This window comes from Ovis canadensis, chromosome 3 (assembly GCF_042477335.2).
Source record: "Ovis canadensis isolate MfBH-ARS-UI-01 breed Bighorn chromosome 3, ARS-UI_OviCan_v2, whole genome shotgun sequence".
In the NCBI taxonomy this organism is placed as follows: domain Eukaryota; kingdom Metazoa; phylum Chordata; class Mammalia; order Artiodactyla; family Bovidae; genus Ovis; species Ovis canadensis.
In genome coordinates, this window is record NC_091247.1 from 223,655,896 (window position 1) to 223,677,806 (window position 21,911).

The 21,911-nt window shown below is 50.0% G+C and overlaps 1 protein-coding gene, 1 non-coding gene and 1 pseudogene across 2 annotated transcripts; 2 read left to right on the forward strand and 1 right to left on the reverse strand.

The window, feature by feature from the left end:
* Positions 1-254: 254 nt before the first annotated feature.
* On the reverse strand, positions 255-385 carry LOC138438491 (small nucleolar RNA SNORA33). Its single transcript, XR_011256416.1, has one exon. It is a non-coding gene; the product is annotated as a small nucleolar RNA SNORA33 (small nucleolar RNA).
* Positions 386-6,534: 6,149 nt separating this feature from the next.
* Positions 6,535-6,681, forward strand: LOC138438478 (small nucleolar RNA SNORA42/SNORA80 family; annotated as a pseudogene).
* A 4,692-nt stretch (positions 6,682-11,373) lies between these two features.
* Positions 11,374-14,889, forward strand: MCHR1 (melanin concentrating hormone receptor 1). The gene is made up of 2 exons (XM_069586518.1): positions 11,374-11,802; positions 13,025-14,889. The coding sequence occupies exons 1-2, from the start codon at positions 11,721-11,723 to the stop codon at positions 14,002-14,004; spliced, it is 1,062 nt and encodes a 353-aa protein (XP_069442619.1). The 5' UTR covers positions 11,374-11,720; the 3' UTR covers positions 14,005-14,889.
* The last annotated feature ends 7,022 nt before the right edge of the window (positions 14,890-21,911 follow it).

Genomic DNA, 21,911 nt, shown 5'->3' on the forward strand with positions numbered 1-21,911 from the left:
TGTGAAATAGATCGCCAGTCCAGGGTCGATGCATGAGTCAGGGCGCTCAGGGCTGGTGCATTGGGATGACCCTGAGGGATGGGATGGGGCGGGATGTGGGAGGGGGATTCAGGATGGGGGAAACATGTACACCCATGGCTGATTCATGTCAATGTACGGCAAAACCAATACAATATTGTAAAGTAATTAGCCTCCAATTAAAAGAAATAAATTTATTAAAAATAAACAAATAAATTTTAAAAAAGAAAAAAAAGTCTTATAGGCATTTTCAGGGAACTTAATGACTTTCAGTGTTTTTAAGGCTTATAACATGGCTTTCCTCTTACCAGCATTTTCCAAATTTCTGCAGAAACACATGCAGGTAAGCAGATTCATTGGTTGGGTTTGTTTAACATATTTTTAAATTATGGTAACATATACATTGGAGAAGGCAATGGCACCCCACTCCAGTACTCTTGCCTGGAAAATCCCATTGACGGAGGGCCTGGTGGGCTGCAGTCCATGGGGTCACGAAGAGTCAGACACGACTGAGCGACTTCACTTTCACTTTTCACTTTCATGCATTGGAGAAGGAAATGGCAACCCACTCCAGTGTTCTTGCCTGGAGAATCCCGGGGACGGGGGAGCCTGTTGGGCTGCCGTCGATGGGGTCCCACAGTCAGACATGACTGAAGTGACTTAGCAGCAGCAGCAACATATACATAACAGGAAATTCACTCTGGGACTTCCCTGGTGGTCCCGTGGTTAAGACTCTGCACTTCCAACTGCAGGAACCATGGATTCAATCCCTGGTTGGGAAACTAAGGTCCCACAGGCCACAGTTCAGTTCAGTCCAGTTCAGTTCAGTCGCTCAGTCGTCTCCGACTCTTTGAGACCCCATGAATCGCAGCACACCAGGCCTCCCTGTCCATCACCAACTCCTGGAGTTCACTCAGACTCACATCCATCGAGTCGGTCCATCCAGCCATCTCATCCTCTGTCGTCCCCTTCTCCTCCTGCCCCCAATCCCTCCCAACATCAGAGTCTTTTTCAATGAGTCAACTCTTCGCATGAGGTGGCCAAAGTACTGGAGTTTCAGCTTTAGCATCATTCCTTCCAAAGAAATCCCAGGGCTAATCTCCTTCCGAATGGACTGGTTGGATCTCCTTGTAGTCCAAGGGACTCTCAAGAGTCTTCTCCAACACCACAGTTCAAAAGCATCAATTCTTCGGTGCTCAGCTCTCTTCACAGTCCAACTCTCACATCCACACATGACCACAGGAAAAACCATAGCCTTGACTAGACGGACCTTTGTTGCCAAAGTAATGTCTCTGCTTTTGAATATACTATCTAGGTTGGTCATAACTTTTCTTCCAAGGAGTAAGCGTCTTTTAACTTCATGGCTGCAATCACCATCTGCAGTGATTTTGGAGCCCAGAAAAATAAAGTCTGACATTGTTTCCAGTTTCCCCATCTATTTGCCATGAAGTGATAGGACCGGATACCATGATCTTCATTTTCTGAATGTTGAGCTTTAAGCCACAGGCCACAAGGTGTGGCCAAAACAAACAAAAATGGACTTTAGCAATGTTTCAGCACGCGCTCAGTGCAGGATGTTCACTCACACTGTTGTTCAGCCACCTCCACCAGCCATCTCCAGAACTTTTTTATCCTCCCAAACTGAAACTTTGTACCCCTTACCTCCTAACTCCTCATCCCTCCTCCCCTCAGCCCCAGGAGACCACCATTCTGCCTCTTGTCTCTGTGAGTTTGACGGCTCCAGGTGCCTCACATAAGCGGGATCATCCACGGTTTGGTTTGCCTCCTTGATCTGGCTTCTTTCACTTGGTGTCATGTCTTCCAGGTTCAACCCTGCAGTCACACATGTCAGAATTTCATGTAGCTGCTTTCCCACACTTCCTTGGGATTTCCGTGAATCTTAGGATGAATCTCTACCCTTGAAGGTGATATCATTGGTTTTCCTCACAATCAGAGGGAGCCTGCGGTCTCTGGGGTGCCTCACAGCTGACTGGCACCCACTGCCTGCCCAGGGGCATGACGACCACTGCTGCCAGGCTGGTGGGAAGTGCTGGGGTGGAGGCGAGCCTCGGGTCAGAGAGCACGGCCAGTATTGCTTGCATTCTGCTCCCTTCTGCCCACCTCTGCGCCCAGGGCTTTCACGGAGATTCCTCTACTAGCCATTCATCCTCCCCACGTTGATTGAACACCTGTTGTGTGCCCGGCACTGTGTGAGGTGCAGGAGGTACCATGAGATAGGGCAGACATGGGCTTTGCCTCCGTGGAAGTTATAACCTAGTGAGGGAAAGGCATTAAACCACCAACCACTCAATAAATAAATGTCTGCTTACAATTGTGATGACGGCTATGAAGTAAAAGATGTGTCGTGCCACAACCATGTCAGTCATGTCCGACACTGCGACCCCACAGGCTGTAGCCCACCAGGCACCTCCGTCCATGGGATTTCCCAGGCAAGAATACCGGAGTGGGCTGCCATTCCCTCTTCCAGGGGATCTTCCTGACCCAGGGATCGAACCCTGCATCTCTTTCATCTCTTGCTTTGGCAGGCAGATTCTTTACCACTGCACCACTTGGGAATCCCCATGAAGAAAAAGTGCAGGGTACAGTGCAAACATCTAAAATGGGGGTGCCAGGCTGCAGAGGGGACCAGGGCTGTACTCAGAATCCACTGACTGACGTGGCAGCCGTGACCTAACACTAGAATGGGGGTCACAGGCCCTGCGTGCAAGGCATGCCAGGCTAACAGATGGCTGGGTGGACTACGCTCCCCTGGGTTTTGCATGTCCAGCACCCCCTCTGGTCTCTGCTCTCTGCTCCTTTTAGGAATTGTTGCTCCTGTTTCCAGGATCTCTGGGGGCCCCTCCTTTGTGGTAGGAGATGTCAGGTAAACTGTGCTTTACTTTGGAGGGAAAATCATGACACATTCCGAACACCGGGCCCCAAACCTTTCCTGAGATGTCAGGCCTTTGTATTTTCGTGGCATTTGGCTCACCCCTGTGGCATCTGCTCCTCTCCACTCTCCAGGCCCTAGCTCATGATGTCATCAACATAGCATGCTGTCTCGTGGGACGATGAAGTGTTCAAAGTCTGAGAATGGAAGAACCGTCAAAAGAGATAATGAAGTCCCGAGGCGAGATGGCAAAGGTGTGTCAATGACTCTGACAAATGAAAGCACGGTTTCTGATTTTTTTTTTTTTTTGCTTCTTGCAATACAGAAGATGGCATTTGCTAGATCAATAACTCCATCCTAGGTGTCAGGGACTGTATTTATTTTCCCCAGCAACGATTCCACATCTGAAATAACAGCTGCAATTGGAGTCAACACATAATTGCGTTTACAGTAACCCACTGGCATCCTCTGACACCCATCTGCCTTCTCCACTGGCCACGCTGAGAGCAGGGTGTGAGAAAATCACCATCCAGCCTGTTTAAAGGCCTTGATGACACCATCAATCTCTCCAGTCCCCCAGGGGTGCAGTATTGCTTTTGGCTTATCACTTTATGAGGAGGGATCTCCATTTGACTTCTGTCCTCATCAAATCCCTTACTCTGCCAATCCAGGAGCCAACACAGTAGTTCTGCCAATGGCTGGGGATACCTATTGCAGCTACAGATGCAGGGGCAGGGAAGCAGAAAGCTTTGGAGATCCATGGGGACTGTTTGGCAGTCAGCCTAGTCAAACTCAATTTATTACCTGGAGAAGGATGTCCACATGCAGCATCCTATGCCAAAATAATAGAACTGAGTCATTGACATGCCCGTCAGTAGGGAAGCGGCTAACTAAACTCTGATATATACATGTAATATTAATAGGATCCACTTAAAGTATTTCTTTATTTATTTGGCTGCACTGGGCCTTGGTCGGGGCACATAGGATCTTCGATCTCACTGTGGCATGTGGGACATTTTTAGCTGTAGCATGTGGAATCTTTTTTTTTGATTGTGTCATGTGAACTCTTAGTTGTGACATGTGGAATCTAGTTCCCTGAATAGGGGTTGAACCCCTGGGTCCCTGCATTGGGAGAACATAGTCTTAGCCACTGGACCACCAGGGAAGTGGATCCACTCCCTTCAGTTCAGTCGCTCAGTCGTGTCCGACTCTTGGCGACCCCATGAACTGCAGCACGCTAGGCCTCCCTGTCCATCACCAACTCCAGGAGTTCACTCAAACCCATGTCCATTGAGTCAATGATGCCATCCAACCATCTCATCCTCTGTCGTCCCCTTTTCCTCCTGCCCTCAATCTTTCCCAGCATCAGGGTCTTTTCAAATGAGTCAGCTCTTCACATCAGGTGGCCAAAGTATTGGAGTTTCAGCTTCAACATCAGTCCTTCCAATGAACACCCAGGACTGATCTCCTTTAGAATGGACTGGTTGGGTCTCCTTGCAGTCCAAGGGACTCTCAAGAGTCTTCTCCAACACCACAGTTCAAATGCATCAATTCTTTGGCGCTCAGCCTTCTTCACAGTCCAACTCTCACATCCATCCATGACCACTGGAAAAATCGTAGCCTTTACTAGATGGACCTTTGTTGACAAAGTAATGTCTCTGCTTTTTAATATGCTGTCTAGGTTGGTCATAACTTTCCTTCCAAGGAGTGTCTTTTAATTTCATGGCTGCAATCACCATCTGCAGTGATTTTGGAGCACAAAAAAATAAAGTCAGCCAGTTTCCACTGTTTTCCCATCTATTTCCCATGAAGTGAAGGGACAGGATGCCATGATCTTCATTTTCTGAATGTTGAGTTTTAAGCCAACTTTTTCACTCTCCTCTTTCACTTTCATCAAGAGGTTCTTTAGTTCTTCTTCACTTTCTGCCATAAGGGTGGTGTCATCTGCATATCTGAGGTTATTGATATTTCTCCCGGCAATCTTAATTCCAGCTTGTGCTTCTTCCAGCCCGGCGTTTCTCATGATGTACTCTGCATATAAATTAAATAAGCAGGGTGACAATATACAGCCTTGACGTACTCCTTTTCTGATTTGAAACCAGTCTGTTGTTCCATGCCCAGTTCTAACTGTTGCTTCCTGGCCTGCATACAGGTTTCTCAAGAGGCAGGTCATGTGGACTAGTATTCCCATCTCTCTCAGAATTTTCCAGTTTATTGTGATCCAAACAATGAAAGGCTTTGGCATAGTCAATGAAGCAGAAATAGATGTTTTTCTGGAACTCTCTTGCTTTTTCCATGATCCAGCGGATGTTGGCAATTTGATCCCTGGTTCCTCTGCCTTTTCTAAATCCAGCTTGAATATCAGGAAGTTCTCGGTTCACATGTTGCTGAAGCCTGGCTTGGAGAATTTTGAGCATTACTTTACTAGCGTGTGAGATGAGTGCAATTGTGCAGTAATTTGAGCATTCTTTGGCATTGCCTTTCTTTGGGATTGGAAGAAAAACTGACCTTTTCCAGTCCTGTGGCCACTGTTGAGTTTTCCAAATTTGCTGACATGTTGAGTGTAGCACTTTCACAGCATCATCTTTTAGGATCTGAAATAGCTCAACTGGAATTCCATCACCTCCACTAGCTTGTTTGTAGTGATGCTTCCTAAGACCCACTTGACTTCACAGTCCAGGACGTCTGGCTCTACCCCCTAGGATCCATTTAAAACAATGAATGTAATTTTTTTTTTTTATGGATATATGTTATATGCTGATGTGGAAGGAGCTTCAAGAGAAAAAAGCCAGGTGCAAAATTGTGTAGTATGACCTTTTTCTTTTCTTTTCTTTTTTTTTTTTAGTAAAAACAAAATAAAAGAAACATTGGCCATACTGGGGGAAGAAAAAAACAACACATCCATTTATTAGTTGATCCACCTTAACTCACACCCTGATCAGCAGAGCCGAGTGGGCTAAAGTCAGAGACCTGCTGACCAGACTTGAAGGGTTTTTTCAGATACACCAATCAAGGAGGAACTTAGTGGGTGGGCCGCTCATCTATCTGTGATCAATCAGTTACATCAGCCTCTGCAGGGCAATCATCTGGATAACTCCACTGGTCCCATCTATTATGATAACCATTCTATTACGATAACCATGCTCACTTTTCTCACTTGCTTTCTCCCACCCCAGGGTCTCACATCCCCGCAGAAATAAGGAAGCCTTTTTCCCACCAGCAGCTCCCACCAAGGGCTGCTTAGTGGTGCTGCCACTCCTAAAGGTTTTCTCAAGGCCGTGGTTTTTGGGGGGATCAACTTCTGGGTACCAAAGAGTGTCATGTCCATTACATTCGATTAGGGAGGGTGACTTTATTTTGAAGGCAACTGGGAGCCACTGAAGTGTTTTCAGCAGTATAGGGTGATGCAATTTCTTTCTTTCTTTCTTTCTTTTTTCCTTGACTGTGCTGCACAGCTTGTAGGATCTTAGTACCCTGACTAGGGATCAAACCCGAGCCCAGGCAGCAAAAGCACCAAGTCCTAACCACTAGACTACTAGGGAAGTCCCCTGGAAATGTCTATCTTCACAAGACTACTCCTGCTGTTCGGTGGGAGTAGAGTGGAAGGGGTGAGTCAGGAGAGAGGGGAACAAGTGTGAATCGATGCCACGACCCCAGTAAGACTTCAACACCCCTGGGCCTCTCATAGTGTCCCATGCCAGAGCAAACCCGGCCCCGAACCATTGCCTGGCCTCTGCCAGTAGGCTGCAGGCACTGAAGTGGGTTGCACAGTGGAAAAAAAAAAAAAAAAAAAGACTTCAACACATGCAGACAGTGGTCAAGTCCTGGAAAGTACAGGGCAGGTGGGTGTCACCATGGGGGGCCCTGGGAGATATGGGGTCCCCTGCGTAAGGCATGGTGAGTGGGGGTACACGGATGGGAGGGGAAGGGTTCATTGCTATACTTAGGCTGAATCTACCTCATGACTGCGCTAGGAGGGGCAGGTCAAGAGTCAGATGGCTTGGAGCAAAGTAGGTCAAAATTTCCATTCTCAGGAGGAGGTGATGAGCAGTATGGGTTCATCTGGGCTTCCCAGGTGGCGCTAGCGGTGAAGAACCCGCCTACCAATGCGGGAGATGTAAGAAACGCAGGTTCGATCCCTGGGTCGGGAAGATCCCCTGGTATGGCAACCCACTCCAGTATTCTTGCCTGGAGAATCCCCAGGACAGAGGAGCCTGGTGGGTTACAGTCCACCGGGTTGCAAACAGTTGGACACAACTGAAGCATCTCAGCACGCACACAAGCACATATGGGCTCGTCCACTGCTACAAGTGACCAGATGCTACATTCCATGGGATCCCTGAGAAACCACATGAAGCGTGTCTCAGGAAAAGGGGGAAACAGGAAAAGCATCTTTCCATGTCTTCCACACTACACTGGCCAAGGGTTCACCCTAAGGAGTGAACTCTCTCTGTACTTCCAGGTCACTCCAGCATAGGCATTCCCCGGGGTCCCCTAGTCTAAGTTGTGACAGCCACAGAGAGGACTGGGGTTTAGGGTAGATAGTACGTGGTGCGGGCCTGGGACACAGCACAGTCAGGTCTTACCCTCACCTGTACCTGAAACTGGTCAGAGACTGCAGAGCAGGGTCATTGTAGCAATGGATGGAATAAAAATTAGATGTGGCCGAGAGGACTTGAAGAGGTGCACGTCTATCCAGGAGGGATGCTCAGCTCTCAGTCACTAGCAGAAAGGAAATATGGTTTAAATTGATCATTTGTAATGGAATGGATGCTGAAGTTTCTACCTGAATGCTTCCTTAAAGAGAACATCCTTGACTCTCCTCTCTAAAGGACCCCAGTCACTCCCATCATCCCATTCGTTCCCTACCACACGAGTCATCTGCCATTGTGGACTGACTGACTCAGCATTCACCCCCCTCCACTCCACCCCACCCCCAGAATGACAGGCCAGGAAGCTAAAGCCTTCTGTTCCAGGTCCCCTGGCTGCTCGGTCATGGTTTAAATTTCTCCAGTCAGGCAGAGACATTTTCCCTGGCATGATTCCATAGCTGTTCTTTCATAAACACTTAAATCCCTTCATGATTAAGTTACCAGGACTCATCTGGATTGAAGCCTTGAGCAGGATATCTTGTTTGCTTATTGGCTTGTGCGTGCATGCTAAGTCGCTTCAGTCATGTCTGACTCTGTGCGATCCTATGAACTGTAGCCCGCCAGGTTCTTCTGTCCATGGGATTTCCAGGCAAGAATACTGGAGTGGGTTGCCCTGGCCTCTTCTTGTTGTCTGACTTATCTCTCCCCCAACTCTGTCACTGAAGCTCCTGGGTAAAAGTCACTCGTTTTTGTTTGTTTGTTTTTTTCTCCACTGCATCCGCAGAGCCTAACACAGTACCTGATATAACAGGCTCAACCAGATTTCATCCAGATCTGCTGGATGAAATGGTGGACGGATGGATGGATGGATGGAGGTGGGAAGACTATGGCAGGTGAAAGAGGAGGAAACAGTAGGCTATCAAGCCCGTTTCCCCACCCTGTCAATTCTGAAATGCTCCAGGGCTGAGTCCTTGAATCTCCTTTCCAATCACCCTTACTTTAGGTCAACAATTTAACTTCATAGCTCCAGGCGTGACCTCTCCCTGGAACTTCTGACTCATATCCAAAACTACCCAACCTTTTCATGCAGATGTTAATAGACATCTCAAATGTAACATATCCAAACAGAACACTTGGTTTCTCCTCCAAATCATCTCCTCATACAGCCTTCCCAATCTCCCCTCTGCCAGGCATTTGGAGTCATCCCTGATACTTCTTTCTCCTGTATGTTTCTGGTTCAAACTTCAGCAGACCCTCGGGACTCTACATAATGTACAGACACTCGCCATTTCTCCTGACTCCCATCTCCCCAATCTAAGATACCATCTTATTTCAATCGGATTATTGCAGTAGTCTTCTTTAAAAAAAAAAAAAAATTTCATTTGTTTATTTATTTTTAGCTGTGCTGGGTCTTCATTGCTGCGCAGGGTTTTCTCTGGTTGCGGCGGGTGGGGGCCACTCTTCGTTGTGCTGTGCAGGCTTCTCATTGTAGAGGCTTCTCTTGCTGCGGATCACAGGCTCTAGGGTGTGAGGGCTTCAGTAGTTGCGGTGCGCGGGCTTAGCTGCTCCACGGCATCTGGGATCTTCCTGGATCAGGAGTCAAACCCTTGTCTCTTGCATTGGCAGGTGGATGCTCTACCCCAGGGAAGAGCCCCAGAGAAGCCCTGCAACAGTCTTCTCTATAGGGTGCTTCTGTCCCCCCGTGTCACATCTCCCTCGGTCACCTCTGACTCCAGCTCCAGCTGCAGCAGACAGGTGTGTGCGGGCTTAACTGGTTTGGAGCCAATGTGTCTCGCCTCCAGCACGCACCTTGCATCTGTTTGCTTTTCGCCCAGAAGCCTCTTGGCTCCTGCACGAGATTCACCTTGCACTGACAGCCTCTCACCTGAAGTGCGAGCTGCACATCTTTTCGCTTTCTGCCGCATCTGATGCAGCAGGAGTCTGCTCCTCCCATGCACCCAGGACTGCAGTGTTAACACCCCAGTGGCAACACTCAGCCACTGGGGGTCAAGGCAACTGGGAAAAGGCAGACGATTCTGGGTAACAGTCCGTGCCCTTTTTAAGGATCCTGGTAAGTGCAAGCCCCCCTCGTCCACAGCAGCGATGGCGATAAAGCACCTTCTCTGAGCTTTGTCTCCTTCCCTTCCTCGTCCTCACTTCCTCACGCCTGCGCCTGTGTCATCACTCGGAAACGCTGTGTACACATGAGTGCTTGTCCCAGGACAATAACTGAGGCCTGACAGAATTTCCCGTTCTGCGGTTTCCACCTGCTACCCTCCCCTTTGGGCTTCCCTGGTGGCTCTGCTGCTGCTGCTAAGTCGCTTCAGTCATGTCCGACTCTGTGAGACCCCATCGACGGCAGCCCGCCAGGCTCCCCCGTCCCTGGGATTCTCCAGGCAAGAATACTGGAGTGGGTTGCCATTTCCTTCTCCAATGCATGAAAGTGAAAAGTGAAAGTGAAGTCACTCAATCATATCCAACTCTTAGCGACCCCATGGACTGCAGCCCACCAGGCTCCTCCATCCATGGGATTTTCCAGGCAAGAGTACTGAAGTGAGTTGCCATTTCCTTTTCCAGGGGATCTTCCTGACCCAGGGATGGGACCCATGTCTCCTGCATTGGCAGGTGGATTCTTTGCTACTGAGCCACCAGGGCTACAGTCCACGAGGTTGCAAAAGAGTCGGACACTACTGAGCGCACACAAGCACACAATGTTTACTTAAATGTTGTTTCTTCTTTGTTTTGCACTGGAGCCAAGAGTTTCATCAGGGAGGAGGTGAGCTGACAGCTGGGTGGCCTTGCCCTCCTCCTGGTGGCCTAGCCAGAGACTGCCCTTTCTACTATGTACTTCTGCTTTGTCAGTAACTGTCTCAAGCAGGTGGTTTTGAGAGCCTTTTAAAAATATCTTGATAACTGTTATTATTTTCCAGCACAAAGCAAACCATGCTTTTAAAAAAAGGAATTTGAACATTACAGCAGCTTTGAAAATGAAAGTCCTTCATAAACTGCTCTTCCAAGTGTGGTACCTGGTTTGGCATCTCCTGGGAACCTGTCTGAAATGCAGAGTCTCGGGCCCCTCCCAGCCTGACCTGCCAAATCAGAATCTGGCAGCAGGATGCCTCTGCAGAGAATTCACTCAATGTTTTGCCCTCTTAGGCTGTTCCTCAGGATCTCTTTTGGGATTCCCGGGTGGCTCAGCAATAGAGAGTCTGCCTGCAATGCAGGAGTTGCAGGAGGCTTGGGTTCGATCCCTGAGCAGGGCAGATCCCCTGGAGGAGGGCATGGCAACCCACTCCAGTATTCTTGCCTGGAGAATCCCATGGACGGAGGAGCCTGGTGGACTACAGTCCATGGGGTCGCAAAGAGTTGGACATGACTGAAGTGACTGAGCAAGGATCTCCTTGGGGGTCTTTGCTCTGAAATTTGTCTCAAGGAGTTCCAGGTAAACCCTCAAGGACCTCAGAGCATTTAGAAAACTAAAACCTCTATAAGCCTTGTCCCTGCTGATCCCAGGGGAGAAGGGAATTTGTCCTCTTCTGGTCCCAAGTCCCTGGGCATCACCAGCTCAGGGTGACCTGAGTCACCTCTGAGCACCAGCCAAACGGCTCAACAGCCAGCAGCTCCACAGCTTGGAATCCATGGGGCGCTGGGAAGGGGCCTTGGGTGGCCTGGAGGCAGGCATGGCAGTGGTCCAAGCCTTCCCTTCCCAAGCTCCCAGCACAGGCACCCCGGCCCCTGCCCAGCGGCCCAGGCCCGGGCTACCAGGGGTGAGGGGTCCGGCCAGGCTCCCTTCCTCCTCCACAGGGAGGCAGCCCATTGCCTCTGGAGAGACTGGAGCCTCACGGGTAGCCAGCAGCACCCCCGGTGGCACAGGAGACACGGCCCTAAGTGCAGGAGGGAAAGAAGCCCGGTCCCCGATGGGGTTGACCGGCCGGCTCGGCTCTGCCGGCAGTCGGAAGCCAGAGCTGCGGCGCAGGACCGAAGAGGTTAACGCGCATCTGCCTCCGAATGTTAATATGTCTAGGTGATGTCAGTGGGAGCCGGGGAAGGAGGGAGGGGAGAGCGGTGGGGATCGCAGGCGGCGGAGACTGCCGGGCAGCCCGAGGAAGACCCCCCTTCCGGACTGCGGGGCTCCGGGAGCCCGGGCTTGGGACCCGCACGGGAGCCTGCGGCAGCCTGCGTGGGCGGACGAGCGAGCTAGCACCCGCGGCGCCGGCGGGATGGACCTGGAAGCCTCGCTGCTGCCCACCGGCCCCAATGCCAGCAACACCTCGGAGAGCCCGGATAACCTCACCTCGGCCGGTGAGACGCGCTGGAGGGCGGGCCTCCCTCCTCTGCGCCGCCGAGGGTGGGAAACGGGAAGGTTTCACCTCTGAGCTAAACTGCTTGCGAAACTTTATGCCAGTTCTTGGGAATGAGATGGGCAGTCTGCCTTCCCGGAGGGCCAGGGGAGAAGGGGACTACGGGGAGGAAGGGGCCGAGGCAGAGGCATGCTAGGAAGTGGTCTCGGATGTTGCCAGCTGCGAGGGAGGCAGGGGAGGGCTGCTGAGGAGTTCCAAAAATGCTTTGCCGGAAAAATTCCAGGCTAGAAAAGCAAGAGAAACTGGAGGGCTGTATGTAGGGAGATGGCTGGAAGCTCACTCATTCACCCATCCCCTTGGGTTTTTCACTTGAACTACGTGATCTGGTGGGGTCTGAAACATCCTTACTGCCTCCTCCACGAAAGAGGCGTGGGAAGGAATAATTCCCAGAGACGCAAGGGGATTAACTTTGCTGGTGAAAGAGGCTTCCTGACATTTCCAGCGCTGAGATGCCCTGGGATTCTAGCTTTGAAGGGGAAGAGAAGGAAGAAAACAGAGGAAAGGTTTGCATGGAGAAAATTGTCGGGTGGCTGGGCTGCAGCACACAGTTCAGTCTAGTCACTCAGAAAGCCCAGGTTCAGAAGCTGGGACCCAGGAGAGGGGAGGGCTGTGGGCCTGATGGCCAAAAGCCTCCACGAGACAGTCACCCACAGAGATCCCCAGCAATCAACGCACGGCTTCCAACCAGCGACTCCTAAAATGAAATGAGCAGGGCTGCAAATAGGAAAGGAAGAAACACATGCTCGCGCCCACACATGCACAGACGTTCGTGTCCTGCTGGCTATTTCGATAATGTTTCCTGGTGGAGCCCCGAGGCCCACAGAACCGTTCTCTGCAGACAGCTGTGGTTCTTGACGCTGCGCCTTCTGAGAAAACGCAGGAGGCAAAGGGACTGGTCCTATAATGAACAGGTGGTGCAGGAGACTCTGGTGGGATTGAGCAGGGAGCCGGTGCAGGAGGGCACGGGGTTACGTTTAGCAGCCGTGTGGGCAGGGAGGATGGCAGGGAAGATTCCAGATGAAAGATGGGCCCTGAGCTGAAATGGCAGGTGGATGGAGAGGTGGGCAGGCGCATGGCTGGAGGCTGAGCATGCCAGTAGGAGTTCAGCCCTCGGAGAGCAGAGTCCGTGTCAAATGGTCGACCCTTGCTCCTTCTGTCCCCAGGGCTGCCTCCTCGCACAGGGAGCATCGCCTACATCAACATCATCATGCCTTCGGTGTTTGGCACCATTTGCCTCCTGGGCATTGTTGGGAACTCCACGGTCATCTTCGCGGTGGTGAAGAAGTCCAAGCTGCACTGGTTCAGCAATGTCCCCGACATCTTCATCATCAACCTCTCGGTGGTGGACCTCCTCTTCCTCCTGGGCATGCCCTTCATGATCCACCAGCTCATGGGCAATGGAGTCTGGCACTTTGGTGAGACCATGTGCACCCTCATCACGGCCATGGACGCCAACAGTCAGTTCACCAGCACCTACATCCTGACCGCCATGGCCATTGACCGCTACCTGGCCACCGTCCACCCCATCTCCTCCACCAAGTTCCGGAAGCCCTCTGTGGCCACCCTGGTGATCTGCCTCCTGTGGGCCCTATCCTTCATCAGTATCACCCCCGTGTGGCTCTATGCCAGGCTGATCCCCTTCCCGGGGGGCACCGTGGGCTGTGGCATCCGCCTGCCCAACCCAGACACTGACCTCTACTGGTTCACCCTGTACCAGTTTTTCCTGGCCTTTGCCCTGCCCTTCGTGGTCATCACGGCCGCCTACGTGAGGATCCTGCAGCGCATGACGTCTTCCGTGGCCCCCGCCTCTCAACGCAGCATCCGGCTGCGGACAAAGAGGGTGACCCGCACGGCCATCGCCATCTGCCTGGTCTTCTTTGTGTGCTGGGCGCCCTACTACGTGCTTCAGCTGACCCAGCTGTCTCTCAGCCGCCCGACGCTCACCTTTGTCTACCTGTACAATGCGGCCATCAGCTTGGGCTATGCCAACAGCTGCCTCAATCCCTTTGTGTACATCGTGCTCTGTGAGACGTTCCGGAAACGCCTGGTCCTGTCGGTGAAGCCAGCGGCCCAGGGGCAGCTCCGCGCCGTCAGCAACGCCCAGACAGCTGATGAGGAGAGGACAGAAAGCAAGGGCGCCTGACCCTTCTCCCTGCCACCCTGGGCACCTCCATGTCAGGACTCCACAGCAGACCGTGGGGAGAGACGCTGAGAGCAACCCAAGACCGCTCTGGGAGGTTGTGGGGAGACGGGGTGGTGAGCGGTGGTCACAGACCACTGGGGAGGCTTGGCGCTGACTTTCGGGGCTCCAAGCATTAGAAATCTCCTTCCGAGAGCTGGATGGACCTTCGGGTTGAACAGACACTGAGCAGGAAGACTGGTTTAAATGTTCACTGAGCCCTACACCTGCTAGCTCTCAAATGTCTTTTTCCCAAGAGGAGAATTAGAAGGCTTCTGGCCAAATTTGTTTAAAATCAGGCAGGGCTCGTGTGTGCGCGCAGCGGTACGGCAGAGGGCCCTGGGGAGACGGGAAAGGTGACAGAGCCTCAATGCCCTTTCCTGTCTCTCAAGGGTAGGATGGAAGGCAGCCTTTCTCCCAAGCTGGAGGATGATGAAGAGTAAAGCATGCGGGCTCTCCAGGTTCAAGCATCCTGTGTCAATTTCCCTTTATCTCTAAGTGATGCATGTTTCTTTGGGGGGTGGGGATGGGGCTCTGAGCCCACACGAGTAAAAGCCCAATTTGCTAGGAGATCCACTACCCGGGAATGACAAGGCTATCTTGGGAGGGTGCGGGTGGGTGCTTTGAAATTAAGAAAAATGGGGAGGGGCAAGGGGGCTTTGCAGCTGTGAGGACATTGTCTCCATGGGGTGCATTTGTCAGTCACCAGATCCAGAGTGACACCCATCAGGGTCCTGCACGTTCAGGGTTCATTCTAAGGCCTGGAGCTTTGAACATCAGCTTTTTGCTCCAGCCCTTTCTCTCTGAAGTGAAAAAAAAAAAAAGAATAAAGGAAAATTTCCACCCACATCTCTCTGGATGCTCCTGTATAATTGCTTGGGCCTGGGGGTTGGGGGGAAGCGGTGGTGGTGGGTGGCCAAATAGGGAAGAAGGGGTCTCTTGGCTGTGGAATCCAGACCTTGGTTCAGGCTGCATTGTAGGAAGCAAGAAGCAGGGGATCTGCTTGTCTAAACCCACAGGGAAGATCACACAAATGGAATTACTGTGAATTCATTAAATGGAAATTTCGCTGCCAGGCTTGTTCTCGGACTCGGCTTCCCATCTTCTGCTCAGAAACACTTGGTTGTTACCATTGCCGGCTGTAACGAGTCCCACCCACCACCTCCTCCGCTGAGTCACAAGTTGCAGGGCTGGCTTCTTGGGGCAGCCTAAACCTGAGCCTGCCTCTTGCTGCGGCTGCGAAGATCGTGAGCCACGTTGAGCAGAAAGATTACAGATGGGGCCGCTGGGCGGCAGCCAAGGATGCTGCGTCTCAGCTTCTTCAAGAGAGAAACCAAGAGCCAGGCGTCCTGCATGAAGACGTGGATGAGACAGTGGGAGCAAACTGTGCCTCCTGATTCATCCAGACACATCCTTAAAGCAGGTGCATCAGCAGAGCCTCTTCTTGGTCCTTATTTTTCACTGTGGAGTTGCAGCAGGTAGCCTGTTTAGCAAACTTCTGGGCAGCCTCTTTGGGTCCTGGGGAGCTTTTTCTAATCATTAGTATTAGTATTTCCCTCTTGCATTCCATTCCACCCAGTGCATGGGGAGTTGGGGTGGTAAGGGGTGGGGATAGTTAGTTTTCCTTACCCTCTAAAGTGGGATCAGGTAAGCTCCAAATCTACTTGAGATGTACATCCCACAAAAGAAAAGCAACTCTTATGGGAGCCTTAAGGCAACCCCTACCCACTGGTTCTGCAAAAGGAGGTTTTCCTGTATCTGGTTTGACTGTGGAAGTCTTCCCTGGGTCTGTCTTCCCCACTCCCTCCCCCTTCAAGGAGGAATCTAGGAGGGGAAATAGGTGAGATGGCCTCTCCCAGGAAATGCAGGTGACCAAGGCTACAGGTGGGTGAGTGGGTGGGTGAATGACCTGCTGAAGGCCCCGTAGCCTCTCAACGCCATATTGAAAACTGAAGTTGGAGCAAAGTGGGTGGAGACAGGAACGTGAGTGGTGGTGATGCAGACAGAACCGAGGGGAGAGGACTGGGGAGAGGTGAACTCATGGCTGGAGAGGGAAAAGGGGACAGAGAGGTTATCATGGGGGTGGGGGCCACTCTCACCAACATGTCTTTCCCCAGCCCAATCCAGCAGTCACCTGAACAGGCTGGCGTCTACAGCAGTGGTCCAGGCAATGGAAACATCCTGGATTAGAGCGGCAGCAGTGGAGATGGAGAAAGAGGCACATATGTGAGATACATTTGTAAAGCAGAAGCCACAGGGCCTGGGATGAGCTGGCTGTGGAGGATGAAGGAGAAATAGAAACTTGGAAGTCATTGGCCTCTAGGGAGATGGGATGGTCTAAGGAAAGAGTGAGTGCAGAGTCAGAGGGAAAGAGGCTTGACATTTCCATGCAGAGTTGAACAGAGAAGGAACAGTCAAGCCAGTAGAGACATCCGTAAGAGGTAAGTAAGCAATGGCCAGAGAAGTAGAAGGCGATCAGAAACTGTGGCATCACAGAAACAAGAGAAGAGTCATCTAAGGAGCAGTGGTAGGCTGGACCAAAGCTGTCCAGGAGGTCAGATGGATGAGGCGTGGAAGGGCCAATTGGGTGTAAGATCATGGTGGTCACTGGGGACCACAGCTGGCTGGGGCTGAGCAGTGACCCCCTCTTTTAGAGAAAGCAAATCCTCCCAAGTTTGCTGCAATCCCTGCCACCACTCCCTACTGTCTAAAGCTCGGTCTGAGTCACTTTTGTTTCCCTTGGTTCCTGAAAGTATTTATACTTGCAACACTTGTTCGGGAGCAATAAGTACTGTATTGCAGCATACTTATTTATTTATTTATTTGTATTTTGTTGGCGGCACTGCACAGCTTGTAGGATCTTAGTTCCGCCACCAGTGATGGGACATGTGACATTGGCAGTGAAAGCACCGCGTCCAAACCACTGGACTGCCAGGGAATTCCCTGAACATAATTTTTAAAAGGTGATTTTTAAATTTCTGCTAGACACAGAGAACATACAGTTTAACCATGTTCATGTTAATTATATTACTTTTCCTGTCCTGTCCTCCATGAAGCTCCATGGGTTGCTCCAGGTTCTTTCCCTTCTCTGATTGATTGCAGTTGACTTACAAGCCTTGCCTCTGCCCTGTGATTTGACCTCTCTGCCCCATGCCTGGGCTTCCCTGATGGCTCAGCAGTTAAGAATCTACCTGCCAATGCAGAAGATGACAGTTCAGTCCCTGAGTCAGGAAGATCCCCTGGCGAAGGACAATAGCTACCCACTCCAATATTCTTGCCCAGGAAATCCCATGGACAGAGGAACCTCGCAGGCTACAGTCCAAAAGGTTGCAAAGAGTCAGACACAACTAAGCAGCTGGGCATGCACACAGCCCGGTGCCTGCCTGAACCCTACCCACCTTCTACTCCAGCTCAGTTCCCTACCTCCACACAAAGCCTTCCCAGCCCTCTCCAGCCTGCAATGAGTCAGTCATTCTCTGGGCTCCTATAAAACTTCCAAGTTATGCCACTTATTAGGTGATTAATCTTGCTCTATGTCGACTTGAAATATGCACAATGTGACAGTTGCGAGTCACATTTTATTGGGGGGCAAAATGAGGACTGCCGCCTGAAGACAGCACTTCAGTTAGCTCTGAGGAACTGCTCCAGAGAGGCAGGGGGAGGGTTAGTGTACATGTGATTTTGGTAAAGGGGAAATACATGCACAATGCAACAAAAGCACATATATTTTGCGGAAGCTTTCTGCTGGTCGTGAGGAGCAGTCATCATCACGAAGGATTTTAGCGCTTTTCCAGATTTGAGGAGGTACAAGATTTAGGCTCATAAAATCGGCTTCTGAACATATCTAACTCCCTGAAGAGCCCCCATCAGCCCAACAGAGAGTGCCTCATTTCTGCTCTCCACTTTGAACTCCTTTCAGGGGTTGTTGAAAATCAGCAGCTGCAGCAGCACCTGATTTAATCCTTGTAGAGGTGGATGGCAAGCGCCCATGGCAAGTGCCAATTTGCAGCTGACGTATTGAATTAAAATTTATTATAAAAGGGTAGCTTTATATGTCCTAAAAAAAATGAAAATTCCAAAGTCTTAGAGTTAAGCAATGAGTCTTCCACATTATAAAGCTATTTATAACAGTAATTAAAGTAGTGGTAACATTTCACCTTTATAAAAATGTCACAGAATTCAAATCACAGCTTGAATCCTCGATGATGCAAGTGTCTTACACAGTGAAGGCTTGGTCAGTTTTAAGATAAAATTCCTCCATCTTCCAGAATGTCTCACAAAAGAGCTGAATATATCTCTGTGAGGACAGAAGGCGAGGATGCTAGCTCTGTGAGCTGTCTCTTCTCGTGCGAATCCTAAAACTGATCCTAATCAATCAATCATAATCAATTAACAGCAAATCCTAATCAATCAATGGAAAGGAGCTTAATGAGAAGACCACTAAAGTCCCCTTTGAATACGGAAAATGCAGAATTGTGTTTCCCTTCTATCTGTGTGTTTCCTTAAGAAACAGGCTTTTAAAAAATCAAAACAAAAACAGGACTTAAGCAGAAGTCTGCTGTGGGGAATTCTAGAAAACATTTTGCTCCCCTGACTAAAGGAAACAGATCAAGTTGGTAGCATCTGGGCTCTTCCTCCTTTCTCCCTGCCTTGAATGCAGATGCATCAGCTGGAGCTGCAGCCACTCTCTTGAGATCATGAAGTGACAGTATGAGAATGCAAACCAGTGCTCTAAGGCTGATGGGTCAGGAAGACCAAGAGAACATGGGTCCCCAAGGGCATCAGTGACTTGCTGAACCAACATCAACCTCCAGGTTTCTAGGTGTGCAAGAAAATGAATCCTTATTTGTTTAAGCAACTATTCTGTTAACCCTCCTGATAATGTCCTAAGCTTCCAACCTAAATCTTCCTGGTTTAGGAAGTACAGACCCCACCCTAGCTCCACAGACGGGGCCCAACTGTCTTTAACCAGTCACTATCCCATCTCCCTGTTCACAGTGGTTCATTCAGGGGAGGTGAGAACAACCAATGGGAAGTAAGAAGTCAGCCAGGACTTCTGGGAAGGAAAGTGTTGATTCTTCTCTATTTGGAGCTACTGAACAGAGTAGCTCCCAACAACCCCCTCTAGACCTGACCTGGGAAGCACACAGCTCCACGAGCTGCCAGCAGCCACCTTGGGGAAAAGCTAGGGTAAAACTTTCCTGAGAATGAAGCCAGTTCAGAAGTATCAGAGCTGAAAGACAGAGTGTGAGAATCAGTTGACATTGTTTGGGCCTTGATCATCCTTACCTGAAGCTAGGATGCTCTTGAACTGTTTCATTATAGGAGTCAATAAGTTCCGTTTATTTTAACAGCTATTTCAGTTGGGCTTTCTATTATTTGCGATTAGGAAGGCCTGATAAGAAATATATGAACATCTTAGTTGCAGCATTTGAACTCTCAGTTTCAGCATGTGGGATCTGATCCCTCCTGCTGCAACTAAGATCCAGCACAGCCAAATAAAAAAAATTTTTTTATAAAAGAAAGATATGAACATTTTAAAGATTAGGTTGGTTGTGGACTTTGCCCAAAATTCATATGTGGAGACCCTAACCCATGTGATGGTATTTGTACATGGGCCCTTAGGAGGTAATTATGATTATTATTTTTGGCTGTGTTGGGTCTTAGGTCATGCAGGATCTTTCACTGCAGAGCACTGACCCTCTAGCTGTGGCTCTCAGACTGAGTAGCTGTGGTACATTGCCTTAGTCGCTCCAGGGCGTGTGGGATCTGAGCTCCCTGACCGGGGATGGAACCTGAGTCCCCTGCATTGCCAGGTGGATTCGTAACCACTGGACCTCAAAAGAAGTCCTCGTGATTATGTTTAGATGAGATCGTGAGGGTGGGGCTTTCACGAGAGGATTAGTGCCCTGATAAGACTCTCTCTCTCCACTCACACACACCCAGGAGAGGCCACGTGAGGACGCAGTGAGAAGGCACCCATTTACAAACCAGGAGAAGAGCTCTCACCAGGAAATAAATCAGCCAGCACTTTGATCTTGGACTTCCAGCCTCCAGAGCTGTGAGAAATAAATTGTCTGTTGTTTAAGCCACCCAGACTATGGTGTTTTGTTTTAGCAGCTAAAGCTAAGACAATTGGTAAGAGCCTTTTTAGTTCTAAATGACAAATATCCAACTCAATTGATTTGAGCAAAAAATTCTGGCCTAGTTAGTGGAAAAGTTCAGGGCTTGCTAAGCTTTCAGTCATGACTGGATCCAACAGCTCAAGCTCTGTCCTCAGGACTGACTCTCCCTTTCTGTCTTCCCCATGCCCTCTCCCTCTCTCCATTGCTTGGCTCAGTTTTCCTCTCGGTTGCCTCCTTCTCAAGTGATGGGGTCCCCAGTGGAGTAGCAAAGATGACTACCAGCAGTTGTGTGAACTTGTATTGTCCTCACAGGCAGCAACTACAGGATATTAGCCAGGACTTCAGTCCTGCCACCTGACGTGTTCTTGCCATCTTTCCCTCCAAAATCTGTTTCAAAACCTGAAAAAGCTTCTGAATGATCTCCTGTGAGTTACCCACCTTCCCCTTCCACCCAACCAAGCATAAGATCTAGGAACATGGAACACCTTATTGGAATGGATCATATGTTCACCCGAGTGGGGTTATGTCACTGGCAGGCCCCTTCTGTGTATATGTGTGTGTTGTAGTTCTGAAAAGAAAAAGAGAATTTATATCACCTTAAGTAGAAAGAAGTGCGATGGGCAAAAAGACAATAGACATCCCACCAGGAAGGGTCTCAATAATTAGAGAGGGTGGTGTGGAAAAGAGAATGGGCAAAGGACATGTAGGAGAATCAAAGAAGATTGAGAGGCCAGCCAGGAAGCCAGGTGATTACTATGGAGAATTCTGCACAGGATCTTTAACCTTGAATCTGATGAAAACTCTGGATCCTTCCCCCTGAGTGCACATTGGTACATGCACATGAAACACAGCAAATAAGTCTGGAAGGTTTATAACATCCTCCCCAGTGCCCAAAGAGGAACCCTGGTAATGCAGGAATCTGGGTGTCTGACAGCCAAGTCAGACAGAAGACCCCAGACGCCTGTGAGGAGGCACAGTGCCCACTGTCAGAGTGAAAACAGGCAGGCCTGCTAAGGACAGGACAGAATCTTAGGGACCTTCACCTTGCAGGGCTGGGCAGAAGAAGAGAAACCAGTAGAGGAACCTGGGGTCAGCTGGAGCGATAGGAGGGAGAGCTTGACATCCTGGAAGTCAATGGAAAGGACCGTTTCCAAGACAAAGAGCACCAGATGCTGCAGAGAGGTCAAGTTGAGGGCTGAAAAGGATGTGTCATGGGTTGAATGTTGTCTTCCAAAAAGGTATGTCCAAGTCTTAAGCCTCAACACCTGAGACTTTAACCTTTTCTGGGTCTTTGCAGATATAATTAACTTAAGGATCTCAGGATGAGATGATCCTGAACTCAGGGTGGGTCCTAAAGCCTGTGAGCGATGTCCTTGGGTTTTTGTTTTGGTCTTTATGCTGCACTGGGTCTTCACTACTGCTTGTCGCTGTGAGTGGGGAATACTCGCTAGCTGCAGGGCATGGCCTGCTCATTGGGGTAGCTTCTCTTGTTCTGGAGCAAAGGCTTTAGCACAGGGGTGGGCAGGCTTTAGTAGCTGGGCTCTTGGGCCCAAGAATGAGGGCTCAGTAATTATGGCACATAGTGGCCCCGAGGCATGTGGAATCTTCCCACACCAGAGACTGAACCCATGTTCCCTGCATTGGCAGGGGGATTCTTATCCACTGGACCACCAGGGAAGTCCTAAATGATGTTTTATAAAAATATCATTTGTTCTACAGATTCAGTGCAATCCCTATTAAATTGTT